This window comes from Callionymus lyra, chromosome 1, assembly GCF_982586985.1.
Source record: "Callionymus lyra chromosome 1, fCalLyr1.hap1.1, whole genome shotgun sequence".
NCBI classification, from domain to species: Eukaryota; Metazoa; Chordata; class Actinopteri; order Syngnathiformes; family Callionymidae; genus Callionymus; species Callionymus lyra.
The window spans coordinates 50065128-50090534 of record NC_141818.1 but is presented as its reverse complement, the minus strand read 5'-3'; the positions used below and the strand labels follow the sequence as shown (position 1 = coordinate 50090534).

Genomic DNA, 25407 nt, shown 5'->3' with positions numbered 1-25407 from the left:
AGCGACCTCTGACGGCGTCGAGCGACCTCTATCGGCGTCGAGCGACCTCTATCGGCGTCGAGCGACCTCTATCGGCGTCGAGCGACCTCTATCGGCGTCGAGCGACCTCTGACGGCGTCGAGCGACCTCTATCGGCGTCGAGCGACCTCTGACGGCGTCGAGCGACCTCTATCGGCGTCGAGCGACCTTTGACGGCGTGGAGCGACCTCTGACGGCGTCGAGCGACCTCTGACGACCTCTGACGACCTCTCTCAGCGTAACTCACACACCCACATGTACAGACCGAGCAGGTGGATCAGAAATAAAAAGACGCCTCCGTCAGCACCTCGTAAACGAGGGGGGGCACAAAACTAGCATGACTTAACCGCCTCCCGATATCTCCAATTGTTTATATGTAAATAAGTATAACAGCCTTTTTAACTCTGAGGAGGAAGAAGTGATCAATATTTAAAAGTGTAACATAGTGTCGTGACTAACAACCTCCCGCTTTAAATGTCACGACGGGAGGAAACGAATGTCAATAATTATCGTCACTAGTGGATCTAGTTATGCAAATTACTTTATGATCTTTTTTTATCGTTTACAAGTGTGATTCCTTTCCCGCGGCGCGAAGCCAGAGAACGACTATTTTCTTTTGTTCCTAAAATCAATTTTTTATTTTTATTTTGTTTCCATCGTGGCGAGTCGTCGTCGTCGTTGCTGCTGTTTATTTTAAAACCATATCATGGCGTTCGTTTGTCTGCAGAGATTTCTTTTTTTTTTTTTGGGTTCGACTTCTGTGAGAAATAATTTGAGGTAAAACATGTCTTCGCTTCTTCTTCCGCCTTATTTCGTCAAGGTTTCTATTGTGCATTTATTTTTTAAAAAAGGGACTTTTTATTCAGTAAACGAAAGCATTAGTAGAGCAACACGAACACACTCGTGTGAGCAGGAATCAAAAGCTCAACGTAATATTAATTGCTGGTTTTTAAAGTCCGCCCCCTAGTGGTCAAGGGTGTATTTTGAAGTGCGACGAACTGTAGTCATTTATTTTTATATTTTATATTAAGTTCAGTCAAACGTGAAAGTCCACACATTTATATTCACACATGCAGGTTCAGGTTGTGCTGAGAATCAGTTTGTTTTTTAAAATATAGCAGTTTATTTGTTAAAATATGGAAAAAAAGTAAATAAAATCATCTTTTTTCATGTTGTTTTTAATTAATTTGAGTCAAAACATTTGTGCGTAAAGATTAATTTTACATCATCTTTAAATGACCTGCGTTGATGCTTTAGTCGAGTGTTTTATGATCGTCGTCCGCGACAACTTTGTCCCTGAAACTATTGTGTCACTTTGAATTCGAATTAACTTTATTGATACAGAGCTTTCACGGAAATGCAACGTGTTCAAAAGTAAATGTTGATTGAAATGATTGAATAAACGATGACGTCAGCAGGAAATAAGAAGAGCTGTCGAACGAGTCCAGAGATCAGTTAAGAGTTTAGGGTCCAAAGTCCATCCAGGTCTGAGTCACTCGGACCAGAATCTCACTTCAAATTACACCTTTTATCTCGACCGGGTTCCATGAAGTTGAAGATAGTGACCCGAGGTTTTTCTTTTTTTTCTGTCCGGCTTCTTCTTCTCTGCTCCTCCTCCGTCCCCATCTTCACTCGTACTGTAAGTTCTCGTGCAATCCTGCTCCCGTTACTTTGCACCTTCAGACCTTTTGATCGCAGTCGTGTCTCAGTCACAGCAGAACAATGAACTGTACAAAGTATTTATGCAATTTTGACTGATTTTAGTTGTTTTTTTTGTTTTTTTTATGATGATTTCAGCAAGTTTTGTTACTTGTTGCATGTCTATTAACACAGCTGACTTTCTGTGTCAGTGCATTGTACATGTTTTTTTGTTTCTTTTTGGGAGCGACTGACAGATTTGTGTACAGGCGGAGATCGTGTGACGCTGCGCGGACTTTTGTATTCTTTCTGGAAAGTTTATTATCGTGAGGTTTAAAGAAAAAAAGAGACAAAATAAAGTCCCGGATCATTTTTGGTGGTCTCGTATTAGACTGCGTTACTACAGTGTGTGCAATCCTGTGATAGCTGAATGTTTCTTGTACATTTGTGTTCACGACAACTACGGAAAAAAACGGCAAAAAAAAAAAAGAAGCAGTAGAGTAACTCCGCCCCCTTTGACCCCCGCGACCCCTCCCAACATGATGTTTGAATAATGCAATAGATCTGGTACTGATTATTTTTCATTTCAATAAATAATTGCTGTTTACCACCAACTTTTCTCCAGCAGTCGTTTGTTAGAATCTCTTAGTAGATGTTGCTTTTAAATCCAATAAATACTACAAATTAATTAATGAAACATTACGAATAATTTATCTATTGTTGTTTTTTTTTTATAATGGAAAAATAGATTTATTTTTTTAAAATTATTGTTATAATGGTTCTGCTTATTGTCATTTGTTTTTCATGGTTATGATACAGAGTCAACGATACTATATATTGTGATAATGTGTAGTAACGAGTATATATGTGTAATATTGTCCAGTACTTGACTCTGGTGTTGTGATAGTGTAGTAACAAGTATATATGTGTAGTATTGTTCAGTACTTGACTCTGGTGTTGTGATAGTGTAGTAACAAGTATATCTGTGTAGTATTGTTCAGTACTTGACTCTGGTGTTGTGATAGTGTAGTAACAAGTATATATGTGTAGTATTGTCCAGTACTTGACTCTGGTGTTGTAGTATTTACAGACCACATGACTCTTGACGAAGTCGTAACTGCTTTCATTTGTTTTCAAACCAAAATATGTCCAAACATCAGCTTTAAAAGCTGCTGTAGTCGCTGTATCCTCTCGTCCTCGTCAGGATTTCCTTTAGTTGCGAAGGACGTAGTGACTGCAGTGAGGTTTAACTGCAACACGAAAATGAAAAAACGTGCCTGTTAATTTTCAATTAAAAAAAGAACATTGAATTATTTTAGACAAACTTTATTGAAATATAAGACGATTAAAATTAAGAGTAAAAGTATAGTAATGGATATCGATAATATAAGTATTGTGAGTTAAAATTTGCCATATTTAAGTGTTTTGATATTCTCTTGGTTCCTAATATTAATATAAATGTATTTTAATTATATATAATTATGTTTATAGTCGTTTGTGGATTTAATTGTATTTGTATTTTTATTATGATGCTTATTTTTAGTGTTTCTCCTTTTCTTTTTATGTTCCTTAACACAGTTACTTTAACTTAAAAAAAAAAACTAAACAAAAAACGCTTCCCTTTACTGTAAAAGCTACACCTGTTTTGTTTTCTTTCAAAGGAACGCGTTGACGTCCGTTTCCGCTGTTGCCTTTATTCTGAAAGCGTCCCCCGGATGCCGCTCTTCCCGTTTCATTGAGAAGTGTCCGCAGCGGAGTGTGTAGCAGCGACTGCGGAGATAAACAAACACACGCAGCGGGATCTTCGAGCCTCCAGAGCCGCAGCGACAGCTTCCCCAACCGACCCCGGAGCTCCTGACCTTCAGCCCGGCACCGAACACGCCTTCCTCCGCGGGCGACTGACCGGGATCCGAACCTTCTCTCGCCGCCTCCCGCAGACCCAGAAGAGCGGCTTGTTTTGACACATTTTGAACGTCCCGGCGGCGGAACCATGACGGAGCTGAGGAAGCGAGGAGGAGGAGAACCGGAGAACCTGGAGAATATCAGCGACAAGGTACGAACCGAAGCCTCGTCCAACAACCTCGCCCTTCACAACTCGCTCGTCCGGTTGTCGGTTCGAGTTCCTCCGCGAGCTAAGAGGCTGTTAGCCGCTAAGCTAGTTAGTTAGCATCGTAATCCTGAGGCTCTGAGCGGAAACTGAGCTGGATTTAGACGCGACTTCCTCGCTGGTTGTCGCTGGAAATCCTCCTGGAAACGATATTGACTTTTATTTCTTTATTCAAAGTGCAGTGACTGATATTTTAAAATGTTTGTTTATGACTTAGTCGCGTGGAATGTTGTCACAACAACAACAATCTGCTTCAAAAGTCACTTATTTATATTTATATTTAATGATATAGTTTATAATTTATTATAAATACACCTGAGTCTTAAACACACCTGGACGAAATCTGGTCCTTGTGGTGATAAAGATCATGTAGAAACATTTGTATTAGTATTTGTAATATCTATGACTAGTCTCTATGATGACTGTATGCGTTTAGGACTTTTGTAATATTCGTGAGTATGTATATTTATTTTTTTAATTTTGTTAGGTTTAAACAATAATAACAGTTATTTTAAATAGAATTGTAGTCTAATTTTATCATTTGTTTCCGAGTTTTGCTACTTTTATTTTTAGTGTTCCCATTATATTTAGTCTTTTCTTCAGGTTTACATGTGTCGTCATACAAATCTACAGTTAATATTCTATATAACATGGATGATACTTAATATTATTTCCATAGAGGTGGGATTAAGTCAAAGGTTAATTTCACTGTTGTTTTTTTCAAACTAACAAACACAAAATAAGGTGTTTAAACAGACAATAGTTCCTTCTTGTTTTTGAATTTTAACTTTATTTTCTGACATCTGAAGCTGCATCTGTGTATATACATGTATGTGTATATATATATATATATATATATATATATTTATTTATTTCAAGTGTTCTGATATATTTGAGCATAGAAAACATTTATTGCCAGTGAGTAAATAACAAGACATGGAGCTGTTTAAAATGCAATAAAAAAAATAGTAAATAAAATAAAGGACTTGTAAAGTAGTGTGTGAAATACATAAAGGGAAAATAAATGTATAATAAAATGAGATGAATACAAAAGTGTCTCTGAATTGAGCTACAGTGAAACATGAAGGTTTTAATTGGACAATGTAAAACAAACTGTCAAGAGTCAGGTGTGCGATATTATGGGATGTGCATGACATTGTTGTGACACAAATGACATTGTTTATTTAAATTTGAGCTTCTTGTCAATATAATAACTTCCTTTAATATTGATTTATAAAGTTAAAATCGATTCATAAAAAGTCTCTCTGGTGGTTCAGGCTAATGTTGTTGTTGTTGTAAATCAAATGTTGAAATCTTGTGATGCCCAGAGAGGAAGTATGTGGTCGACATCTTTAAGTCTCGGTCAGACTCCCAAGTGTGGCTCGACTCCTTGTTTTCTGAGCGTCTCAAAGGTTGATCCGAGCCCAGCCCGGCCCAGCAGCCCGGCCCGGCAGCCCGGCCCAGCCCCCCAGCAGCAAGTATGCAGGGTCGTTGAGCAACACAGGATGAGGACACGCAGCATGTTTCTGACACGATAGCAACACATTTAAGATGCTTTGAGGGAAACAACATAGATATTTATATGTTGGTTGTGTTTCAGTCGGATTTAATTCAACTTTTTTTTACTAAAACTTTATTGAAAAGGAGAAAAAAAACATTTTATCTGTTAAATTCCATCATAGTTTTGTGAAAATCTTCCTCTTCTGTGACTCAGTCCAGAACATTTCTACGACCAGTTGACGTCAGTGAGTGTGTTTTTTTTTTTTAAAGCTTCTCTGAATGTATTTCGGTTCTGAGTGGGGGGGGGTTGGTCGTCCTGTCAGGCCCCATGTGATGCTGGTTATGAAAACAACAGCAGCTTTGATCAGATCTGGTGAGACTGACATGGATCACGACGAGCACTAACTATCACACTCGGTTTGTCACATTGTGTTTGTGTTGTTCAGTTGTGTGTCTGTGGATCTGCTGCTGCTGTAAATGGTGGAGAAGTATCTTCACATTGGTTCCAGGTGTGGTCGTCCTGGCAGAGCTCTAGTGTTGTCGTGTTGTCGTGTCAGCACTTCACAAACCTCAAACCAAAAACTGTCAATCGTGGCCTGATGTTAGTTTTTTCTCTCATTGCTCTTCAGTGTCTGCGGCCCCTTGACTGTAGTAATGTGGCCCTCGTCAGGTGCAGAAAAAATACAAAACTCATCATTAAAGTAGTTTTAATAAGATGTACTTGTTCATATAAATTAATTTTTTTTTATTATTTAAATTATTAATGAAATTCAATTAAAACGAATAATCACTTTTATATATTTATATTTAATTGATATCAATTAAAAATAATTGTCACGGTGTTTAGGAATGATATTGAAATTAAATTGATATAAAACAAATTAACAATCACAGTGTTTATGATTTATATTTGAATAAAATGGATATAGAATAAAGTAATAATTACAAAAAATGTATTTAAATTAAATTGATATTTAAAAAAGGCATCATAGTTTCTATGATTTATATTTAAATTAAACTAATATTATTAATCAGTTTATTTATCATTAATATAAGTAAAACTAATAATCACCGATTTTAAGATGAATATTTAAATTAAATAGATTTTTGAAAAACTAATAATCACGTTTTTTTGTTTGTATTTAGATTAAAGTAATATAAGTAAAAAGTAGAAATCACAGTTTTTATTATTTAAAATAAATTGATTTAAAATAAAGCTAATCATCACAGATTATGTGATTTATATATTTATATTAAATTAATATAAAATAAAGAAATAATCAAAGTTTTTATGATTAATGTTTAAAATAAAATAAAACAGAGTAATAATCAAAGTCTTTAAGATTTATATTAAAAGTAAAATCATATAAAATCAAGTAATAATCACAGGTCATAGATTTACATTAAAAATAAATTGATATTAAATATTGTAAGAACCATAGTTAATAATCATAATCAATGAAATAAGAAACTGTATTTACTCTTTTGAGATTTTCTTCCTTTGTTCTGTTCTTTGTAAGGACGGTTGATGAACTCACTGCTTCCATTATCTGGGTCACAGGCACTGAAACGTAATAGCTCTAATAAATCAAGTGTAAATATATATATATTTAAGCAGTGATTGCGCAACACTCTGAGCCGCACAATCTTAATGAGAAAATAAACACGTCATGGTTTGAAGTGTTGCTACAGACACAACATCAACATCATCTCTGCAGCACTGCTGCTGCTGCGTTTGTCGCCGCGACAGTCGGCAGCTGCTCAAGACTCATGACAGTTGACCTTGCTGGGTTTTCTGTGTCCCTGAAGCCTCGGGCAGCAGCAGCAGCAGCAGCAGCATCAGTAGCAGCAGTAAAGCAGCATCACAAGCAGCAGTAGCAGTAAAGCAGCAGCAGCATTAGTAGCAGTAGCCATATAGCAGCAGTAAAGCAGTAGCAGTAGCCATATAGCAGCAGTGTAGCAGTAGCTGCAGCAACAATAGCAGTAAAGCAGCATTGCAAGCAGCAGTAAAGCAGCAGCAGACGCAGTAATGCAGCAACAGTAGCAGTAAAGCAGCATCATTAGCAGCAGCAGTAAAGCGGATGCAGTAATGCAGCAACAATAGCAGTAAAGCAGCATCATTAGCAGCAGCAGTAAAGCAGCAGCAGATGCAGTAAAGCAGCAACAGTAGCAGTAGCTGCAGCAACAATAGCAGAAAAGCAGCAGCAGTAGCAGTAAAGCAGCATCAATAGCAGCAGCACCAGTAGCAGTAAAGCAGCAGCAGTAGCAGCAGCTGCAGCAACAATAGCAGTAAAGCAGCAGCAGTAGCAGCAGCAGCAGTAGCAGTAAAGCAGCAGCAGCTGCAGCAACAATAGCAGAAAAGCAGCAGCAGTAGCAGTAAAGCAGCATCAATAGCAGCAGCACCAGTAGCAGTAAGGCAGCAGCAGTAGCAGCAGCTGCAGCAACAATAGCAGTAAAGCAGCAGCAGTAGCAGTAAAGCAGCAACAGTGGCAGCAGTAATGCAGCATCAGTAGCAGCATCAGACGCAGTAATGCAGTAGCAGCAGCGACCGTAGCAGCAGTAAAGCAGCAACAGTAGCCGTAGCAGCAGCAGTAGCAGTAAAGCAGCATCAATAGCAGCAGCAGCAGTAAAGCAGTGATGCAGTAGCAGCAGCAACCGTAGCATCATTAAAGCAGCAACAGTAGCAGTAGCAGTAAAGCAGCATCAATAGCAGCAGCAGCAGTAAAGCAGTGATGCAGTAGCAGCAGCAACCGTAGCATCATTAAAGCAGCAACAGTAGCAGTAGCAGTAAAGCAGCAACAGTGGCAGCAGTAAAGCAGCAGTAATGCAGCATCAGTAGCAGCATCAGATGCAGTAATGCAGTAGCAGCAGCGACCGTAGCAGCAGTAAAGCAGCAACAGTAGCTGTAGCAGCAGCAGCAGCAGTAGCAGTAAAGCAGCATCAATAGCAGCAGCGGCAGCAGTAAAGCAGTGATGCAGTAGCAGCAGAAACCGTAGCAGCAGTAAAGCAGCAGCATCATTAAAGCAGTAGCAGTAAAGCAGCATTGGTGGTAGCAGCAGCAGTAAAGCTGCAGCATCAGTAGCAGTAGCAGCAGCAGTAAAGCAGCAACAGTAGCAGTAGCAGCAGCAGCATCAGTAGCAGTAGCAGCAGCAGTAAAGCAGTAGCAGGATCTTTAATGCTCTGCTAGTCGCTGCACAGCTCAGACAGCAGGCGAGTCTTCAAAACGTTGTGTTGTGATTGGCATTTAGATGAGATCTGGAATGAATCAGCCACTGATCCAAGTGTCCGTGGATGTAGACAGACGAGCAATAGTACCATATAATGTGAAACTGTAGTAACAAGGATAGATGTGTAGTATTGTCCAGTACTTGACTCTGGTGTTGTGATAGTGTAGTAACAAGTATATATGTTTAGTATTGTCCAGTACTTGACTCTGGTGTTGTGATAGTGTAGTAACAAGTATATATGTGTAGTATTGTCCAGTACTTGACTCTGGTGTTGTGATAGTGTAGTAACAAGTATATATGTGTAGTATTGTCCAGTACTTGACTCTGGTGTTGTGATAGTGTAGTAACAAGGATATATGTGTAGTATTGTCCAGTACTTGACTCTGGTGTTGTGATAGTGTAGTAACACGTATATTTGTGTAGTATTGTCCAGTACTTGACTCTGGTGTTGTGATAGTGTAGTAACAAGTATATTTGTGTAGTATTGTCTAGTACTTGACTCTTGTGTTTTGATACTGTAGTAACAAGGATATATGTGTAGTATTGTCTAGTACTTGACTCTTGTGTTTTGATACTATAGTAACAAGTATATTTGTGTAGTATTGTCTAGTACTTGACTCTTGTGTATTGATACTGTAGTAACAAGGATATATGTGTAGTATTGTCTAGTACTTGACTCTGGTGTTGTGATAGTGTAGTAACAAGTATATATGTGTAGTATTGTCTAGTACTTGACTCTGGTGTTGTGATAGTGTAGTAACAAGGATATATGTGTAGTATTGTCCAGTACTTGACTCTGGTGTTGTAGTATTTACAGACCACATGACTCTTGACGAAGTCGTAACTGCTTTCATTTGTTTTCAAACTAAAATATGTCCAAACATCAGCTTGATCAGTCAATGTATTTGCGTAGGACGAAATGACTGCTGCCATCTAGTGGCCAGAAGTTACATCTGCAACACAAAAATGAACAAAAGCAGTGCATGTTTGCATGTTAATTGTAAATGTATGTATTTATACATTTTTCAATTAAATGACTACGATAAGATGTGATTTATGAAAAAACATTTATCTTTTTAATATCGATGCAGTATTTGGAAGTGATTTTTGTGATTTTCAATCAATCTTTCACCTCTATTAGCGCTGACTGACTCTGCTTTAGTCTTGTTTTCCCTCACTCGGATGGTTTGAAGACATGTTTGTCCAAAACCAGTCCGACAGCATCTTCCTGTAGAGTCTCGCTCAGACAGACGGGAGTGTCAACTGCCGTCGATGCATTAACGCCCCTGAGAAGCCTGTTTGGAGTCTCAGCTGCACCACTGGAAATAAAGTATTCATCATTTTTACTTTTGACAAGCAGGTTAAAAAACATGTCCGCCGTCTTCCACTGACGACCTGCATGATCTGTGGCGGTGGAGAGACTTAATCCTCCATCTGGTTCTGTTCGTGGCCTTTGGTCTCGTCCCAGCTGGACTCACCACTTGCTCTGAAGAAAGATTTCGACCCGTTGTTCTAGTTGAGTTTGATTTAGACAAATACTAGACAAATAATCCACCATTAACTTACTGATAAATCGTAGGGGTGTCAAATATATCAGTAAACTTAAATGTCATAATATTATTTTTCACAATACCATATTGATATTCAAAAGCACTGGATCGTTTTTTGTTTTTTTCCCTTTAATTAACTATTTAAATGCTAATATTTGCTTTATTTCCCTTTTATTTCTTGTGAAATACAAATACAGATCCCTCTGTTTTTATTCAGTAAACTGGTCTTACACTTCAATTTAACTCTACAAGGAACCCAATATATAGTTGTTCCTACAGTATCACAATATATTTTTGTTCCTACAGTATCACAATATATTTTTGTTCCTACAGTATCACAATATATAGTTGTTCCTACAGTATCACAATATATTTTTGTTCCTACAGTATCACAATATATTTTTGTTCCTACAGTATCACAATATATAGTTGTTCCTACAGTATCACAATATATTTTTGTTCCTACAGTATCACAATATATAGTTGTTCCTACAGTATCACAATATATTTTTGTTCCTACAGTATCACAATATATTTTTGTTCCTACAGTATCACAATATATCATTGTTCTTACAGTATCACAATATATAGTTGTTCCTACAGTATCACAATATATTTTTGTTCCTACAGTATCACAATATATTTGTGTTCCTACAGTATCACAATATATTTTCGTTCCTACAGTATCACAATATATTTGTGTTCCTACAGTATCACAATATATTTTCGTTCCTACAGTATCACAATATATTTGTGTTCCTACAGTATCACAATATATTTGTGTTCCTACAGTATCACAATATATTTTCGTTCCTACAGTATCACAATATGTATATCATTGTTCCTACAGTATCACAATATATAGTTGTTACTACAGTATCACAATATATATTTGTTCTTACAGTATCACAGTATATCGTTGTTCCTACAGTATCACAATATATAGTTGTTCCTACAGTATCACAATATATTTTTGTTCCTACAGTATCACAATATGTATATCATTGTTCCTACAGTATCACAATATATAGTTGTTCCTACAGTATCACAATATATATTTGTTCTTACAGTATCACAGTATATCATTGTTCCTACAGTATCACAATATATTTTTGTTCCTACAGTATCACAATATGTATATCATTGTTCCTACAGTATCACAATATATAGTTGTTCCTACAGTATCACAATATATATTTGTTCTTACAGTATCACGGTATATCGTTGTTCCTACAGTATCACAATATATATTTGTTCTTGCAGTATCACGGTATATCGTTGTTCCTACAGTATCACGATATATCGTTGTCACAACAGTATCACAATATATATTTGTTCTTACAGTATCACGGTATATCGTTGTTCCTACAGTATCACGATATATCGTTGTCACTACAGTATCACAATATATATTTGTTCTTACAGTATCACGGTGTATCGTTGTCCTACAGTATCACGATATATCGTTGTCACTACAGTATCACAATATATATTTGTTCTTACAGTATCACTGTGTATCGTTGCCCTACAGTATCACGATATAACGTTGTCACTACAGTATCACAATATATATTTGTTCCTACAGTATCACGATATATCGTTGTTCCTACAGTATCACAATATATATTTGTTCTTACAGTATCACGATATATCGTTGTTCCTACAGTATCACAATATATATTTGTTCTTACAGTATCACGATATATCGTTGTTCCTACAGTATCACAATATCGTTGCCTCTGTATTGTATCTTGAGTTTCTTGCCCATACAAACCCTTAATTGACCATTAGTTCGATAAAACTTCTATAATTCAATTCTCTTAATCCTGCAAAATATAAAGTTCATAGTATTGTTTGCATGAAGCAGGTCGTCACGGTGAGTGTGTATTTATAACACTCTTGAGTCGGCATGACTGCACACACGTGTGTGTTGATTATAAAGTCAAGTAGACAGTATTTGTCAGCTGGAGTACTTCACGAGCAACACCATGTTGTTATTACAACCTTGACACTGGTTTTAATGCAGAAACACTTGTTCAAGACAAATACTGCAGAGTAGAAATCTACCCCCTCTGTTCCACCTCCAGCACTATGACCAGCCAAGATCACTGACCTTGTTTCATAAGAAAGATTTAACTCAGAAGAAGCAGCTGCCCTTATATCGTCAAACCATGGAAGGTAAAAACCTTCCGAGCGCATCAGCGAACACGAGAAGATCTTAATCTCCTGAAAACATCGAGACTTTTCTTTTGTCTCAGACGCACTTTTGTTAAATATACGTTTACGTCTGACGTCCGACTCGAGTACAGTCACTTGAATATGGTTTTAATCTGCTTTAATCTTCCGTCGGAGCCAAATGAAAGGTGGGTCTGGACTGTTGGTCGTCTGACCCTAAATCCAGATTAAAGATTAATCAACACCCTCCCAGGTAGCAGGACCTGCTGACGGTCACAGCAGACGACCTGGTCGACTCTAATCCCACAAAACGGTTCCAAACGACTCATTAATGATATGAAGGATGTTACATATCAGAGTTAATTTCATGTGATGAAGTCAAATTCGAATGTCAAACTCATTTGTAGTCATCATGGGCCAAGAAGAGATGTTTTAAAATAGTTTTTGTTGTTACCTTTGATCATTATGTAAGATTTCCTTTTTTTTTTTTAAAAAGGCTCATTAATTTATGACGTGACTAAATATTATTGGTTTAAAAAAACATATTCCTTTGACATTTAATGACTTAAATAATTTAAACTAGCACATAGATTTTTTTTAATTATTTTATTAATTAATTGGAATATAAAAATTAATAAATCTGAGTCTAGTTCTGTTGAGGTTTCTGCCTGTTTAGAGTAATTCATTCTTCACCACTGTCGCCCATTGTGATTGGCTGTTATTTAAAGTGTCTCAAGATGACTCCATTATGACTTGACACTTTCAATTATATTGAAAACTTTTTTTTTAAATCACAAATATCCAAACGATGAAACTAAAGTCCATCTTTTACTTTCATTTCAACGAGTCGGAATTTACCTATTATTTGACTTTCGGGAACATGTCGTCTTTGAACAGCGGGTTGTTTGTTCTTCTCGTGTTTACACGCGTGTTCTTGTTGTCGTCGCTCATCCAAAGCTCACATTTGATTATCCGTGTCCTTCAGGAGGGCGACGACAGGCTGGGTCTGCCGGGCGACACGGAGGGCGAGTGCGACGCCGACGGCAAAGCCGACACTCCAGATGTTCTGCAGTCCACGGCCGACACGGACAACACTCCACAGTGTCTGAACAAAGCTCTGGAGGGTCTGCCGCCCAGGTACACCTGCACTCACACATCATCAATGATGGATGAAGAGGATCCTCCGCTGCAGACGCAGAATAAGAAATGTTGTTGGTTTGGTTTTAACTGAGGCTTTTAGTGTGAAATATTAGTTACAACAATACATGTTTAATGACACCAGGACACTTTCAGGGATCACATGACTGAAGTGGATCCTCTGAGCTCTGAGTCCTGGAAGATCAACTTGTTTTTTGTTCTGCTGAGACATGAACTTGAATTACTCTTTTTGTTTTGGTCATTCCTTATCCTTTCTGAAGTTAACATGTTTTTTAATTTGTTTTACTTGATTTATCTTATTAAATATGAGTTTATCTGTTTATTTGCTTCTTAAATAATATATATATTTAATATAATAATCCCTGCAAAACAAACATAAATAATAAAATAAGTTCTATTTATTTTTTACATTTAACATTTTCGTTTTATTCCATATAAATTGAAGTAATATAATCAAATAAGTTATTTTTCTAAGGTCACTTATTTTATCCTCCCATTTTCAGGCTGTAATAATTACTCATTATATTTGTTTATTCTATCTTTACTTCCTAATGTAACTTTAATTTGTTTTACTCGATTCTCCTTTTGAGTTTCCTTTTTACGCGTTGATTTAATAATACTATTTTACTCTGCGAAACTTAATACAAATCTTTGGAATGTTGTCGGACTCATAAATGGTTTAATAAATTAAATGACCACGTTTATATGTTACTTTGTAATGGTTAAAGATTTGAAGTAATGAACTGTACGACAACAGAAATATTTGAACAAAACTTGTAGTTTAATCATCATTTAGTTGTAATGTTTAATAATCCGTTTATGGTGAAGATTTTCTACATGAAATGTAACATCACTTTTTTTGAACTATGAAGAATCATGCTATAGGATTGGTGATCATTCCAGCCGACTGACGTAGAACGAGGGTGTGACCGAACGGGTCACATGACTAAAAGGCTGAGGAAATGCAGATGTAAAGTAGATCCTCTGTAGGTAGAAAGGTGTGTTGTGATGAGTGGACGACAGCGAGGGTTGCTGAGCGGCAGCAGTTTTTTTTTTTTCTCATGACGCAGCATTTTTTCACCTCCATTCAACCCCTGAACCTCTTTGGCTTTGAATCAACGTTTTATTTTGGTGACATTTCAGCAGCTGAGTGTCGCTCTGTGACAAAACCTATGAGGCCCTCGTGAAAGTGACGAAGCATCTACTGTTGGTTCAACCCATGAGGTGATTTCACATGGTTTCTGTCTGTGCGTCTGCAGATGGAAGAACTACTGGATACGAGGCGTCCTGTCTCTGGCCATGATCTCAGGCTTCTTCGTCATCATCTATCTGGGTCCAATCACTCTCATACTAGTGGTGCGTGTCCGAAGCTCCTCGTCGTGATTATTTTCATCTCTATTACTCACTTTTCATCCAACCCTTCAAGGTCATGACGGTCCAAATCAAGTGTTTCCAGGAGATCATCGGCATCGGCTACAGATTCTATCATTCCTACGAGCTTCCTTGGTTCAGAACGCTGAGCTGGTGAGAGATGATGTCGTTTGTCTTTGACTTGGAAACACTTTGACAAGCATGAAGAGGAACAATGTTTGGATGAATCTTCTCACAATAACACAATATCTACAAGATCCGTTTAATATAGTTATTATTATTTATTAGTAAATATTATGTTTTCAATTAATCATTAATACCAGCCTTTTCTAAATGAACGGTAAATACATATTTATGATTGTACTTATTACAAAAAATAACATATACATATATATACATAGTTTTATATAACATTCTATGAATATATACAACATTCTTTAAAGAAGGTGCACAAAAAAAGATGAATAAGTGTATGTTTGTTATTATGATGATACTATACCAAGTGCTGTACAAAAGTTAATAAAAGAAATGATAAAATACAAAAGAACAAAGATAAGATACAATAAGAAAAATAAGATCATTTAAACACACGAGATAAGAATCCAAAATGAAGGATAATAATAATAGTGATACCTGTAATAACGATTATAAAGATGACTATGATGTTAATAATGTATAAAGATTTATTTTTTGTTTTAAAAATAAAAAGCCTTTGACACAGTAATCGACAGAAATAAAATAATTTATCTTATTGTCCTTTGCTTGGTATAAATTGCACGCAGACATGTACAGGTTACGAGTAAAATGCTCAAAAAAGACCGTTTTGTGTATCCCTTGTGTTATCTCTGGTCAAGGTGACCCGAAAACAAGTGTGTTTGTGGTATCCCTTGTGTTGTTTCTGGGTCAAGATGACCCGGTGGACAGAAAACAAATATGTTTGAGGTATCCGTTGTGTTATCTAAGGGTCAAGGTGACCCGGAGGACGGAAGACAAATGTGTTTGAGGTATCCCTTGTGTTGTCTCTGGTCAAGGTGACCCGAAAACAAGTGTGTTTGTGGTATCCCTTGTGTTGTCTCTGGGTGAAGGAGAACCACGACCTCCATCACTGCAAGTAAGTAAGTAAGTAAGTAATATTTATTTATATAGCGCTTTTCGAGACCAGGGTCACAAAGCGCTTAAACAATCAAAACAATACTCAAAAAAGTACATACTTTAAAGATCAAGATAATACTGAGAACAACACAGGAGTTCGAGAAATTCAAGGAAAAGCCTGAACAAATAGAAACGTCTTAAGATGTTTCTTAAAGGAGTCAGTAGATCATCAAGAGCAAAGAGAGAGAAGATCGTTCCAAAGCTTAGGAGCAACAGCCTGAAAAGATTTCTCTCTTCTGGTCCTGAACCGTGTGCGTGGAACCATAAGTAGATTCTGATCCACAGACCTCGGAGCCCGAGCTGGGGTGTAAGACTGGATCAGATCATGGAAGCCGGGTCGCTCACCTTGAGTCAGAGACAACACAAGGGATACCTCAAACACATTTGTCTTCCGTCCTCCGGGTCACCTTGACCCTTAGATAACACAACGGATACCTCAAACATATTTTGTTTTTCTGTCCACCGGGTCATCTTGACCCAGAAACAACACAAGGGATACCTCAAACACATTTGTTTTCCATCCTCTGGGTCATCTTGACTCTGAAACGACACAAACAAGTTGACGAAAACAAGTCGAGCCTATCACTGGAACTCATTTAAAGAGTAAACCCTCACAGGGCAGGAGTCGCTCACACTGTTGACAGGGTTTAACCTGCCAGAGACACAGTGATGTCTCCAACAAGCCTGTCTTGTATCCTCCAGGTACTTCCTGGTCTGTGTCAACTACTTCTTCTATGGAGAAACTCTGGCGGATTACTTTGGCGCGCTGGTGCAGAGGGAGGAGCCGCTGCAGTTCCTGGCTCGATACCATCGCTTCATCTCCTTCGCCCTGTACCTGGCAGGTGCGTCGCAGACGTCCATATCTGCTGCTCCGGAGCAAAGTTCCGCAGTATCAGTTGACTCAAGGGTCGCCGTGATAAATGGATCTCTTGATCCTGACCTCGGCACCGATAAGGAGCTTTATTGAGTGCAGTGAGTCCATGTGGAACTCTTACTTTGGATCCTTTTAGACTGCTGAGTTCATTTACACTAAGATCAACAACTGCATCTGCATGTTAGCCAGTTATTTATTTGTGTCGCAGAGAAATATAAGTTACTTGTTCATGGATTTAACCAGTAATGGGGAATACTTCAAAGTAAACATGGAAGTGTAATGATTTACTGGAGACATTGTCTGAAAATTCTTCTTAAAGCAGCACTAAATAAGATTTAGTATATTTGTTCTGGCTCCCCCCACTGTTAGAAGAGTGCAATTACAATCTAGCCAGAGGGTGGATTCGTTTACAGAACAAGATAAAGAAGTTTGTTCCGTTGGTTTATCTGGAATTTCCTGTAAAACTGATTTATTAACATGTTATCTTGTTTCATTCTTTATAAAAAAAACAACCTATGTTGTGTTTACAACACTGGAAATAAAAGTTATTGATTCTTTCTTATTATAATCAAAAGAGAAAAGTTAAGTTATTTTAAAATTTGTCTTAATCTTATAGAAACTTTTTTTTAGTTTTTTGTGTACTTGACTCCCGGCTTTCCTGCAGCCAGCCTCAAGTGGACACTCGAGGAACTGCATCTTTTTGCACTGCTTCTCCATTGCTGTCCATTTTTAAAACAAAACAAACATACTGTCGGTAGTTCAGCCCTGATGGAAATGAGTAGAACCGCCGTCTCCGGCTCTCTTCCGTGATACAGTTTGTTGCTAAAGTGGTTCCTCTATACGGGTCGCACACCCTTGCTTTCAAAGTAAAGAACTAGGGGGCGCTAGTGTTCAAAATGCAAGAAATAAATTATCTTATTTAGTGCGGTTTTAAGACAAGCGTACGAAATAGTGAAAGAACTTTTTTTTAAATGTTGGTGAATCATCTGATGTGTAAAAATACTTCTTATGAATGTGGGTCTGTACGGACAGTTGTGTGCTTTTACTGTTGACAGTCTCACACTGACCGCATGTTGTTTACTCTTTCACAGGTTTCTGCATGTTTGTGCTGAGTTTAGTGAAGAGACATTACCGCCTGCAGTTTTATATGGTGTGTATATCAGCCCAGTAACCAGCCGGTGTCACAGCTGACCTGCTCCTCTGTCGCTTCACTGCTCCTCATTCAACTCTACTCTCTGCTCCTCATTCAACTCTACTCTCTGCTCCTCACTCAACTCTACTCTCTGCTCCTCACTCAACTCTACTCTCTGCTCCTCACTCAACTCTACTCTCTGCTCCTCATTCAACTCTACTCTCTGCTCCTCATTCAACTCTACTCTCTGCTCCTCACTCAACTCTACTCTCTGCTCCTCACTCAACTCTACTCTCTGCTCCTCACTCAACTCTACTCTCTGCTCCTCACTCAACTCTACTCTCTGCTCCTCACTCAACTCTACTCTCTGCTCCTCATTCAACTCTACTCTCTGCTCCTCACTCAACTCTACTCTCTGCTCCTCACTCAACTCTACTCTCTGCTCCTCATTCAACTCTACTCTCTGCTCCTCACTCAACTCTACTCTCTGCTCCTCACTCAACTCTACTCTCTGCTCCTCACTCAACTCTACTCTCTGCTCCTCACTCAACTCTACTCTCTGCTCCTCATTCAACTCTACTCTCTGCTCCTCATTCAACTCTACTCTCTGCTCCTCATTCAACTCTACTCTCTGCTCCTCACTCAACTCTACTCTCTGCTCCTCATTCAACTCTACTCTCTGCTCCTCATTCAACTCTACTCTCTGCTCCTCATTCAACTCTACTCTCTGCTCCTCACTCAACTCTACTCTCTGCTCCTCACTCAACTCTACTCTCTGCTCCTCACTCAACTCTACTCTCTGCTCCTCACTCAACTCGACTCTCTGCTCCTCATTCAACTCTACTCTCTGCTCCTCACTCAACTCTACTCTCTGCTCCTCATTCAACTCTACTCTCTGCTCCTCATTCAACTCTACTCTCTGCTCCTCATTCAACTCTACTCTCTGCTCCTCACTCAACTCTACTCTCTGCTCCTCACTCAACTCTACTCTCTGCTCCTCACTCAACTCTACTCTCTGCTCCTCACTCAACTCTACTCTCTGCTCCTCACTCAACTCTACTCTCTGCTCCTCACTCAACTCTACTCTCTGCTCCTCACTCAACTCTACTCTCTGCTCCTCACTCAACTCTACTCTCTGCTCCTCACTCAACTCTACTCTCTGCTCCTCACTCAACTCTACTCTCTGCTCGACTCTATCGCAGCATGAATCGCTCTGTTTTCTTTGAGCTTAAACTCGTCTCAATGAGTCGTAACATATTGGCTTCCATCGGTTCATCCCTCATTTCCTTGTCTTTTCTTTAACAATTCATTCAGTCGCTCTAATAATTGCAGTATTGTTACTTTTGAGAAAAACTACATTGATTTGTATTCTGTGTATTCATGAAGTTCTAGAGGGAAACTTGCTAGAGTATTTCAATTAGTAGTATTTATTAGATTTTTTAGTACAAACATAATCAAAAAAGAAGAATAAACATTTGCAGAAATATTTACTTGTATATTTACATGACACTTTTGTAGTTTTTAATTGATATTCTACATAATATTGCACTAAAGTTTAAGTAAAACACACGTGCAGATCTAAATGAATATGATCTTCGACAAACATGCTCTTGTTGGCTTGAACTCATTTATAAAGTCACGCTGTGTTAATAGTTTAAATCATCTTTGGTTCAAATGTGTCTTGCATGTCATTCTTTCAAGCGATGTTTAAAAAGCTATTGCGACACTGAACTCATCTGCCTCTTGTTGAAGCTTGTTTGTGCCTCATCGCTCCTCTCTCTCGTCACCCGTCGACTCGTGAGCCGGCGCGACTTCATTCCGGCGCGCTGACACTCGTGGTTTATGTCTGTGTTTGCCATTCCAGTTTGCTTGGACCCATGTGACCCTGTTGATTGTGGTTGGTCAGTCCCACCTTGTCATTCAGAACCTGTTTGAAGGAATGATCTGGTAAGCAGCTCCAGGAGGAATCTCCTCGCTGTGTTTGATCTCACACACACGCACACACACGCACACACACACACACACACGCACACACACACACACACACACACACACACACACACACACACACACGCACACACACATATCTTTGTTTCATAAATTCTTGCTGTCACATTCAATACTGTTCGACACCAACAGCTGTAACATTACGACCACTTCACAGTATGGAGATATCATATATTTCCTATGGTTCCATCATGTAAAAACAAAACTGTAAAAAAGAAATGTTCTGAGAGGAACCAGGATCAGTTATTTTGATGATTGTGGTCATAATGTTTTCACTGGTTGGTGTGTGTTCAGTTCAACTTCTCTCACCGAGGTCGACCCTGTTCTTCCAGGTTCATCGTCCCGATCTCCATCGTCATCTGCAACGACATCATGGCCTACCTGTTCGGCTTCTTCTTCGGGCGCACGCCGCTCATCAAGGTATGGAAACATCTCTTCAGATAAACAACACAAACCACACCATGAATAACGTCACAAAGGTGAAGGTAATAATAACTAAACGACGACATAAATAACATCACAAAAGTGAAGGTAATAATAACTAAACAACAACATAAATAACATCACAAAAGTGAAGGTAATAATAACTAAACAACAACATAAATAACATCACAAAAGTGAAGGTAATAATAACTAAACAACAACATAAATAACGTCACAAAAGTGAAGGTAATAATAACTAAACAACAACATAAATAATGTCACAAAACTGAAGGTAATAATAACTAAACAACAACATAAATAACGTCACAAAAATGAAGGTAATAATAACTAAACAACAATATGAATAACATCACAAAAGTGAAGGTAATAATAACTAAACAACAACATAAATAACGTCACAAAACTGAAGGTAATAATAACTAAACAACAACATAAATAACATCACAAAACTGAAGGTAATAATAACTAAACAACAACATAAATAACGTCACAATACTGAAGGTAATAATAACTAAACGACAACATAAATAACGTCACAAAACTGAAGGTAATAATAACTAAACAACAACATAAATAACGTCACAAAAGTGAAGGTAATAATAACTAAACAACAACATAACTAACAGCACAGAAGTGAAGATAATAATAACTAAACAACAACATAACTAACAGCACAGAAGTGAAGATAATAATAACTAAACAACAACATAAATAACAGCACAGAAGTGAAGATAATAATAACTAAACAACCACATAAACAACATCACCTGGCTCTGAACTGTGTGTCAAGAAGCTCTAACTAAGGAAGACTTGTTTGGACTCCTTCACGGTCCAGAACACGATCTCTTAAACATGGGTCAGATGATGCAGCGAGGACGATGGATTAACAACGGAGCCGCGTCGATGCAAAGACATTTCTTTGTTTCTGTCCCCGCAGCTCTCCCCCAAGAAGACCTGGGAGGGCTTCATCGGAGGCTTCTTCTCCACCGTGGTGTTCGGCTTCCTCGTGAGTACCAGTGTTGACGGGACAAGGTCATGTGTTGAGGTTAAAGTCGCATGTTTTCATGAGTAGAAAAGTAGAGTTTGTTTGGTGATGGAGGACAAATGAGAGATCATTCATATGAGCCTCAAAGAGAGAAAAAACCAACTGAATAAGTCTATGGTTTGGTTCTTGACCTGCTGATGTTCCTGAACGTTCTCTCCTGACCTTGTGTCGTCAGCTGGCGTACCTGCTCTCGCAGTTCCAGTACTTCGTGTGTCCCGTGGGCTTCAACAGCGACACCAACGGCTTCACGGTGGAGTGTGAACCCTCCGACATCTTCGTGATGCAAGAGTACAGACTTCCCGCCGTCGTCAGGAACACGCTGCGATGGGTGAGTCCGGGCGCAGGTGGACCTCTGTCCTGGTCCTGGTCCTGGTCCTGGTCTAACCCTCCTCGAATCTCTTCCTCCCACAGGACACGGTGACCTTGTACCCGTTCCAGATCCACAGCATCTGCCTCTCCTCCTTCGCCTCCCTCATCGGACCCTTCGGCGGGTTCTTCGCCAGCGGGTTCAAGCGGGCCTTCAAAATAAAAGTAAAGACATTCATTTTTCACAACATTTGTTTTGAAAGGAAAGTCATGAGAGAAAACATGATTGACAGATGAACACAAAAGTGATCCTTGTTTTAGAAAATGTTTCTTTAAAAAAATTTAAAGTTTGAAAGTCTACACTTTCATATTAATAAAAAATATGTTTTGATTGAATCTGCAACAATTGAAGGTGTTGACCTCTGACCTCGGCTCACACTAATATTGACTGTTGACACATTGAAGTCGAACTAATATAAACACAGTTGTTTATTCACGTCAGAGAAATTCATTTTGTCATCTCTCCCTTTTTTTCTCTCCTTTTTCTCCTTTTGTCTCCTCTCTTTATTTTTCTCTGTCTCTTACGCTCTTTTTCCATCTCTCTGTCTTCCCTTTTTATCTCTCTTCCGCTCAATTTTTCTCAGTCATTTTCTTTCTCTCTTTCTCTATCTTTTTCTCTCTCTCACTTCTTCTTTTTGCTCTTTTTTATCTACGTGTCTTCTCCATCTCCTTCTCTCTGTCTCCTATAATTTTTTTCTTTCATGGTCTCTTATCTTTCTCTCTCCCTCTCTTCCTTTCTCTCTGTCTCTCTCTGTCTCAGTCGCTCTAATGTTTGAAGGTTTTAATCAAAGAAGCTTTTTATTCAGTTTCATTCATCATATATTTTTTCTCTCTGGTACTTGAAAAATATGCAAATTAAAAACAAATCTTCCATGTGTTTGACTCTCAACTCAAATCTAATTCTGGACGTGTTTCTTCAGGACTTCGCCAGCACCATCCCTGGACACGGAGGCATCATGGATCGCTTCGACTGTCAGTACCTGATGGCAACTTTCACGCACGTGTACATCGCCAGCTTCATCCGGTGAGTGAAGAGTCTGAGCAGCAACAGGCGCAGCAACAGGCGCAGCAACAGGCGCAGCAACAGGCGCAGCAACAGGCGCTTTGAAGCAAGAGCTTGAACAGCTGTTGTTGGAATGTAAAGTTTGTTCTTCATTTTAGTTGTAACCACATAAACCTGGTTAATCCACTACTGTATTCACAAATTAGCCCCAATATAATACTGACAGAACAACACAAGGTAAGAGACCAGAACACAAAGTCTGTTACAATTTGGAACATGTCATTTAGAAATATTAGTTTTTTTGCTTCACTTCTATCATTTTTTCTCCAGTAACGGATAAAACCTGAACATTCCTAGATACAATTATTTGATTTATTTGGTAAACAATTTCTCGTTTTTATTATTTTTTCAAGGCACTTTAATGTAGGAGTCTCTTATATTATTTATTGCCAGTATTGTAAACTCAACTCAGGCTTTATTTATGGTGTTGACGGTATAGAATAGAAAAATTAAATAAGTTAAGCAACAAAACATTACATAACATGGGCATGAAAAATAAATAATTTGTTTATTTAATTGTATTTATTTTTAATTTTGTTAAATAAATGTATATTTATTTTATTATATTTTATTTTTCTTTAATTTGTAAATTTCTTATTTATTTTTATTATTATTTATATTTTATTTATTTATCAGTGAATGTATTTTTATTATTATTTAACCTTATTTAATTTTTATTAATTTTTCACTATTATTATTTTTTATTTTATTTATCTATGTAGTTATTTTAATTTTTTTCATTTTATATGTATTTTTTTTTTATTATTATTTTACTTTATTTTATTTTGTTTTGTTTTATTTGGAAGGCAGAGCGGTTGAATGGGTTCTGGTCTCTCATTTTATTTATATTTATTAAACTAATTTTTCTGTCAACACCATAAAACAAACCATGTCTTGTGTTCGGAATACCGTCAAAAGAAAGGTTCTGATTCTGAAGAGATTTTTTTCAAGACAGAAACTGAGACTGAATCTTAGTCACAGTTGAAGCTGCTGTCAATCAAACCCAGAATCCAACGTTTATCCAAACATCCGTCGCACTGATCTCGAGTCAGTGAGGCTCCGTGTGACCCTGGCTTGCCGGGACACTGACCGGTCTTCTCTTGTGGTCGCAGGGGTCCGAACCCGAGCAAAGTCCTGCAGCAGCTGCTGATGCTGCAGCCGGAGCAGCAGCTCAGCATCTTCCACACGCTCTACTCGCACCTGCAGGAGCAAGACATGCTGCCCCCTGCTGGCCAGGACGAATGAGCCCCGAGTGTGAGTGTGTGTGTGTCGCTGCGCACACACACTGAGTGACGTTGGGGTGTGTGTGTGTGTCCTTCCTCCAGCACATTAAATCTGACTCTCGAGTCGACTCCAGACTTTTCCAACGTTTGCTTCCCTGGACCGGCGCCCCCTTGAGGACTAGAACTGTCTGAGCACACGCGGCCGAACCCGGGACCCGCGCCACAGACCGGACCCTCCCCCCCCGGGTGAGTGACGGGCGGTGGCGCCGTGACGTCGTGTAGCATGTGGTGACGCTTCCTCATCGCCTCCCTCACTTCAGCCTCGTCCGACGGCGCGTCGCCGTGACGACCGCGCCGGAGAGTTGTACATAAACATAGTGACGTGTATCTTTAGCCGGACGGATAGCGTAGCCGTTCGGCCGTAACATTACGACCACCCCCGGCCCGGCCAACACCGGGCCGGGGGTGGTCGTAATGTTACGGCCGGACGTGTAGTTGCTTTTTGACGAGTGATGCAGGAACAGCTGATCCCAGAGCTGCTTCTTTAGAGTCGCGCCGGGAGAGACGAGGGGGTTTTCAGGGAAACGCTTCCGTCGACTGATCTGAGGTCAGACCAGAGCAGCAAAGATAACACTGAGACTGATGACAGATCTGAGTCCAGATCAGTGGTGGACGATCGACTTCCTCACGAGTATAAAATCAAGTAAAAAAAATAAATAATTCAATTATTATTTTATTGTTATTTTGAATTTGATACAAAATTCTAATATTTTTTTTAGATTCACTTGAACTTTTTGAGAAGAAAAAAACACTTAAAAATGACAAAATTCTTAAAACAAAAACCCAAATATTATTTAAAAACTATTTATAAATGATAGAAATAAACACAAATTAAAATTCTTAGTCTTGACCTTTGACCTTTAGAAACAGTTTTTTGTTTTTTTTAACTTATACGAGATAAAGTGATTTTTTTCTCACAAAAAAACCCAAAATTGTCTAAAAATGTTTGTTTAGCTTCAAATAAAATCGTTATAAAATTATATAAAATAAAAAAAACTTTGCCCTAGTCTGAGTCCGTCTTTAACTCCCATCACTCACGAACAAGACCCCACTCCAACTTCACAATCTGGAGGTGCTGATCCTCATCCCTCAAACTCCTCAGGCCTTTCAGGAGCGTTTCCCAGAATTCCTCCTGCTCTCGTCCCGGCGACTGTAGCCGCGACCGTCGCTTGAACTGCTGTTTTAGATTCTATTTATGCATCGAGTGAATGTTGGACATATTTAGCAATACTTCTCTCAAAACTTGTCTCAATACTTCTCTCAATACTTGTCAATACTTCTCTCAAAATACTTCTTA

General features: G+C 38.5%; 1 protein-coding gene across 2 annotated transcripts; it reads left to right on the top strand.

Annotated features, from left to right (window-relative positions):
* Window positions 1-3376: 3376 nt before the first annotated feature.
* cds1 (CDP-diacylglycerol synthase (phosphatidate cytidylyltransferase) 1) lies at window positions 3377-24464 on the top strand. Of its 2 annotated transcripts, XM_087811528.1 has the most exons (14): window positions 3377-3709; window positions 13201-13352; window positions 14633-14729; window positions 14800-14897; window positions 16599-16738; window positions 17862-17920; window positions 19767-19849; window positions 20242-20329; window positions 21291-21359; window positions 21574-21726; window positions 21810-21929; window positions 22685-22788; window positions 23940-24081; window positions 24153-24464. In XM_087811528.1, exons 1-13 carry the CDS (start codon window positions 3647-3649, stop codon window positions 24070-24072), a joined length of 1359 nt encoding a protein of 452 aa, XP_087667654.1. In that variant the 5' UTR covers window positions 3377-3646; the 3' UTR covers window positions 24073-24081; window positions 24153-24464. The 2 variants fall into 2 exon arrangements, with proteins under 2 accessions (XP_087667654.1, XP_087667646.1); XM_087811520.1 differs by having other exon boundaries at window positions 23940-24464.
* Window positions 24465-25407: the final 943 nt, after the last annotated feature.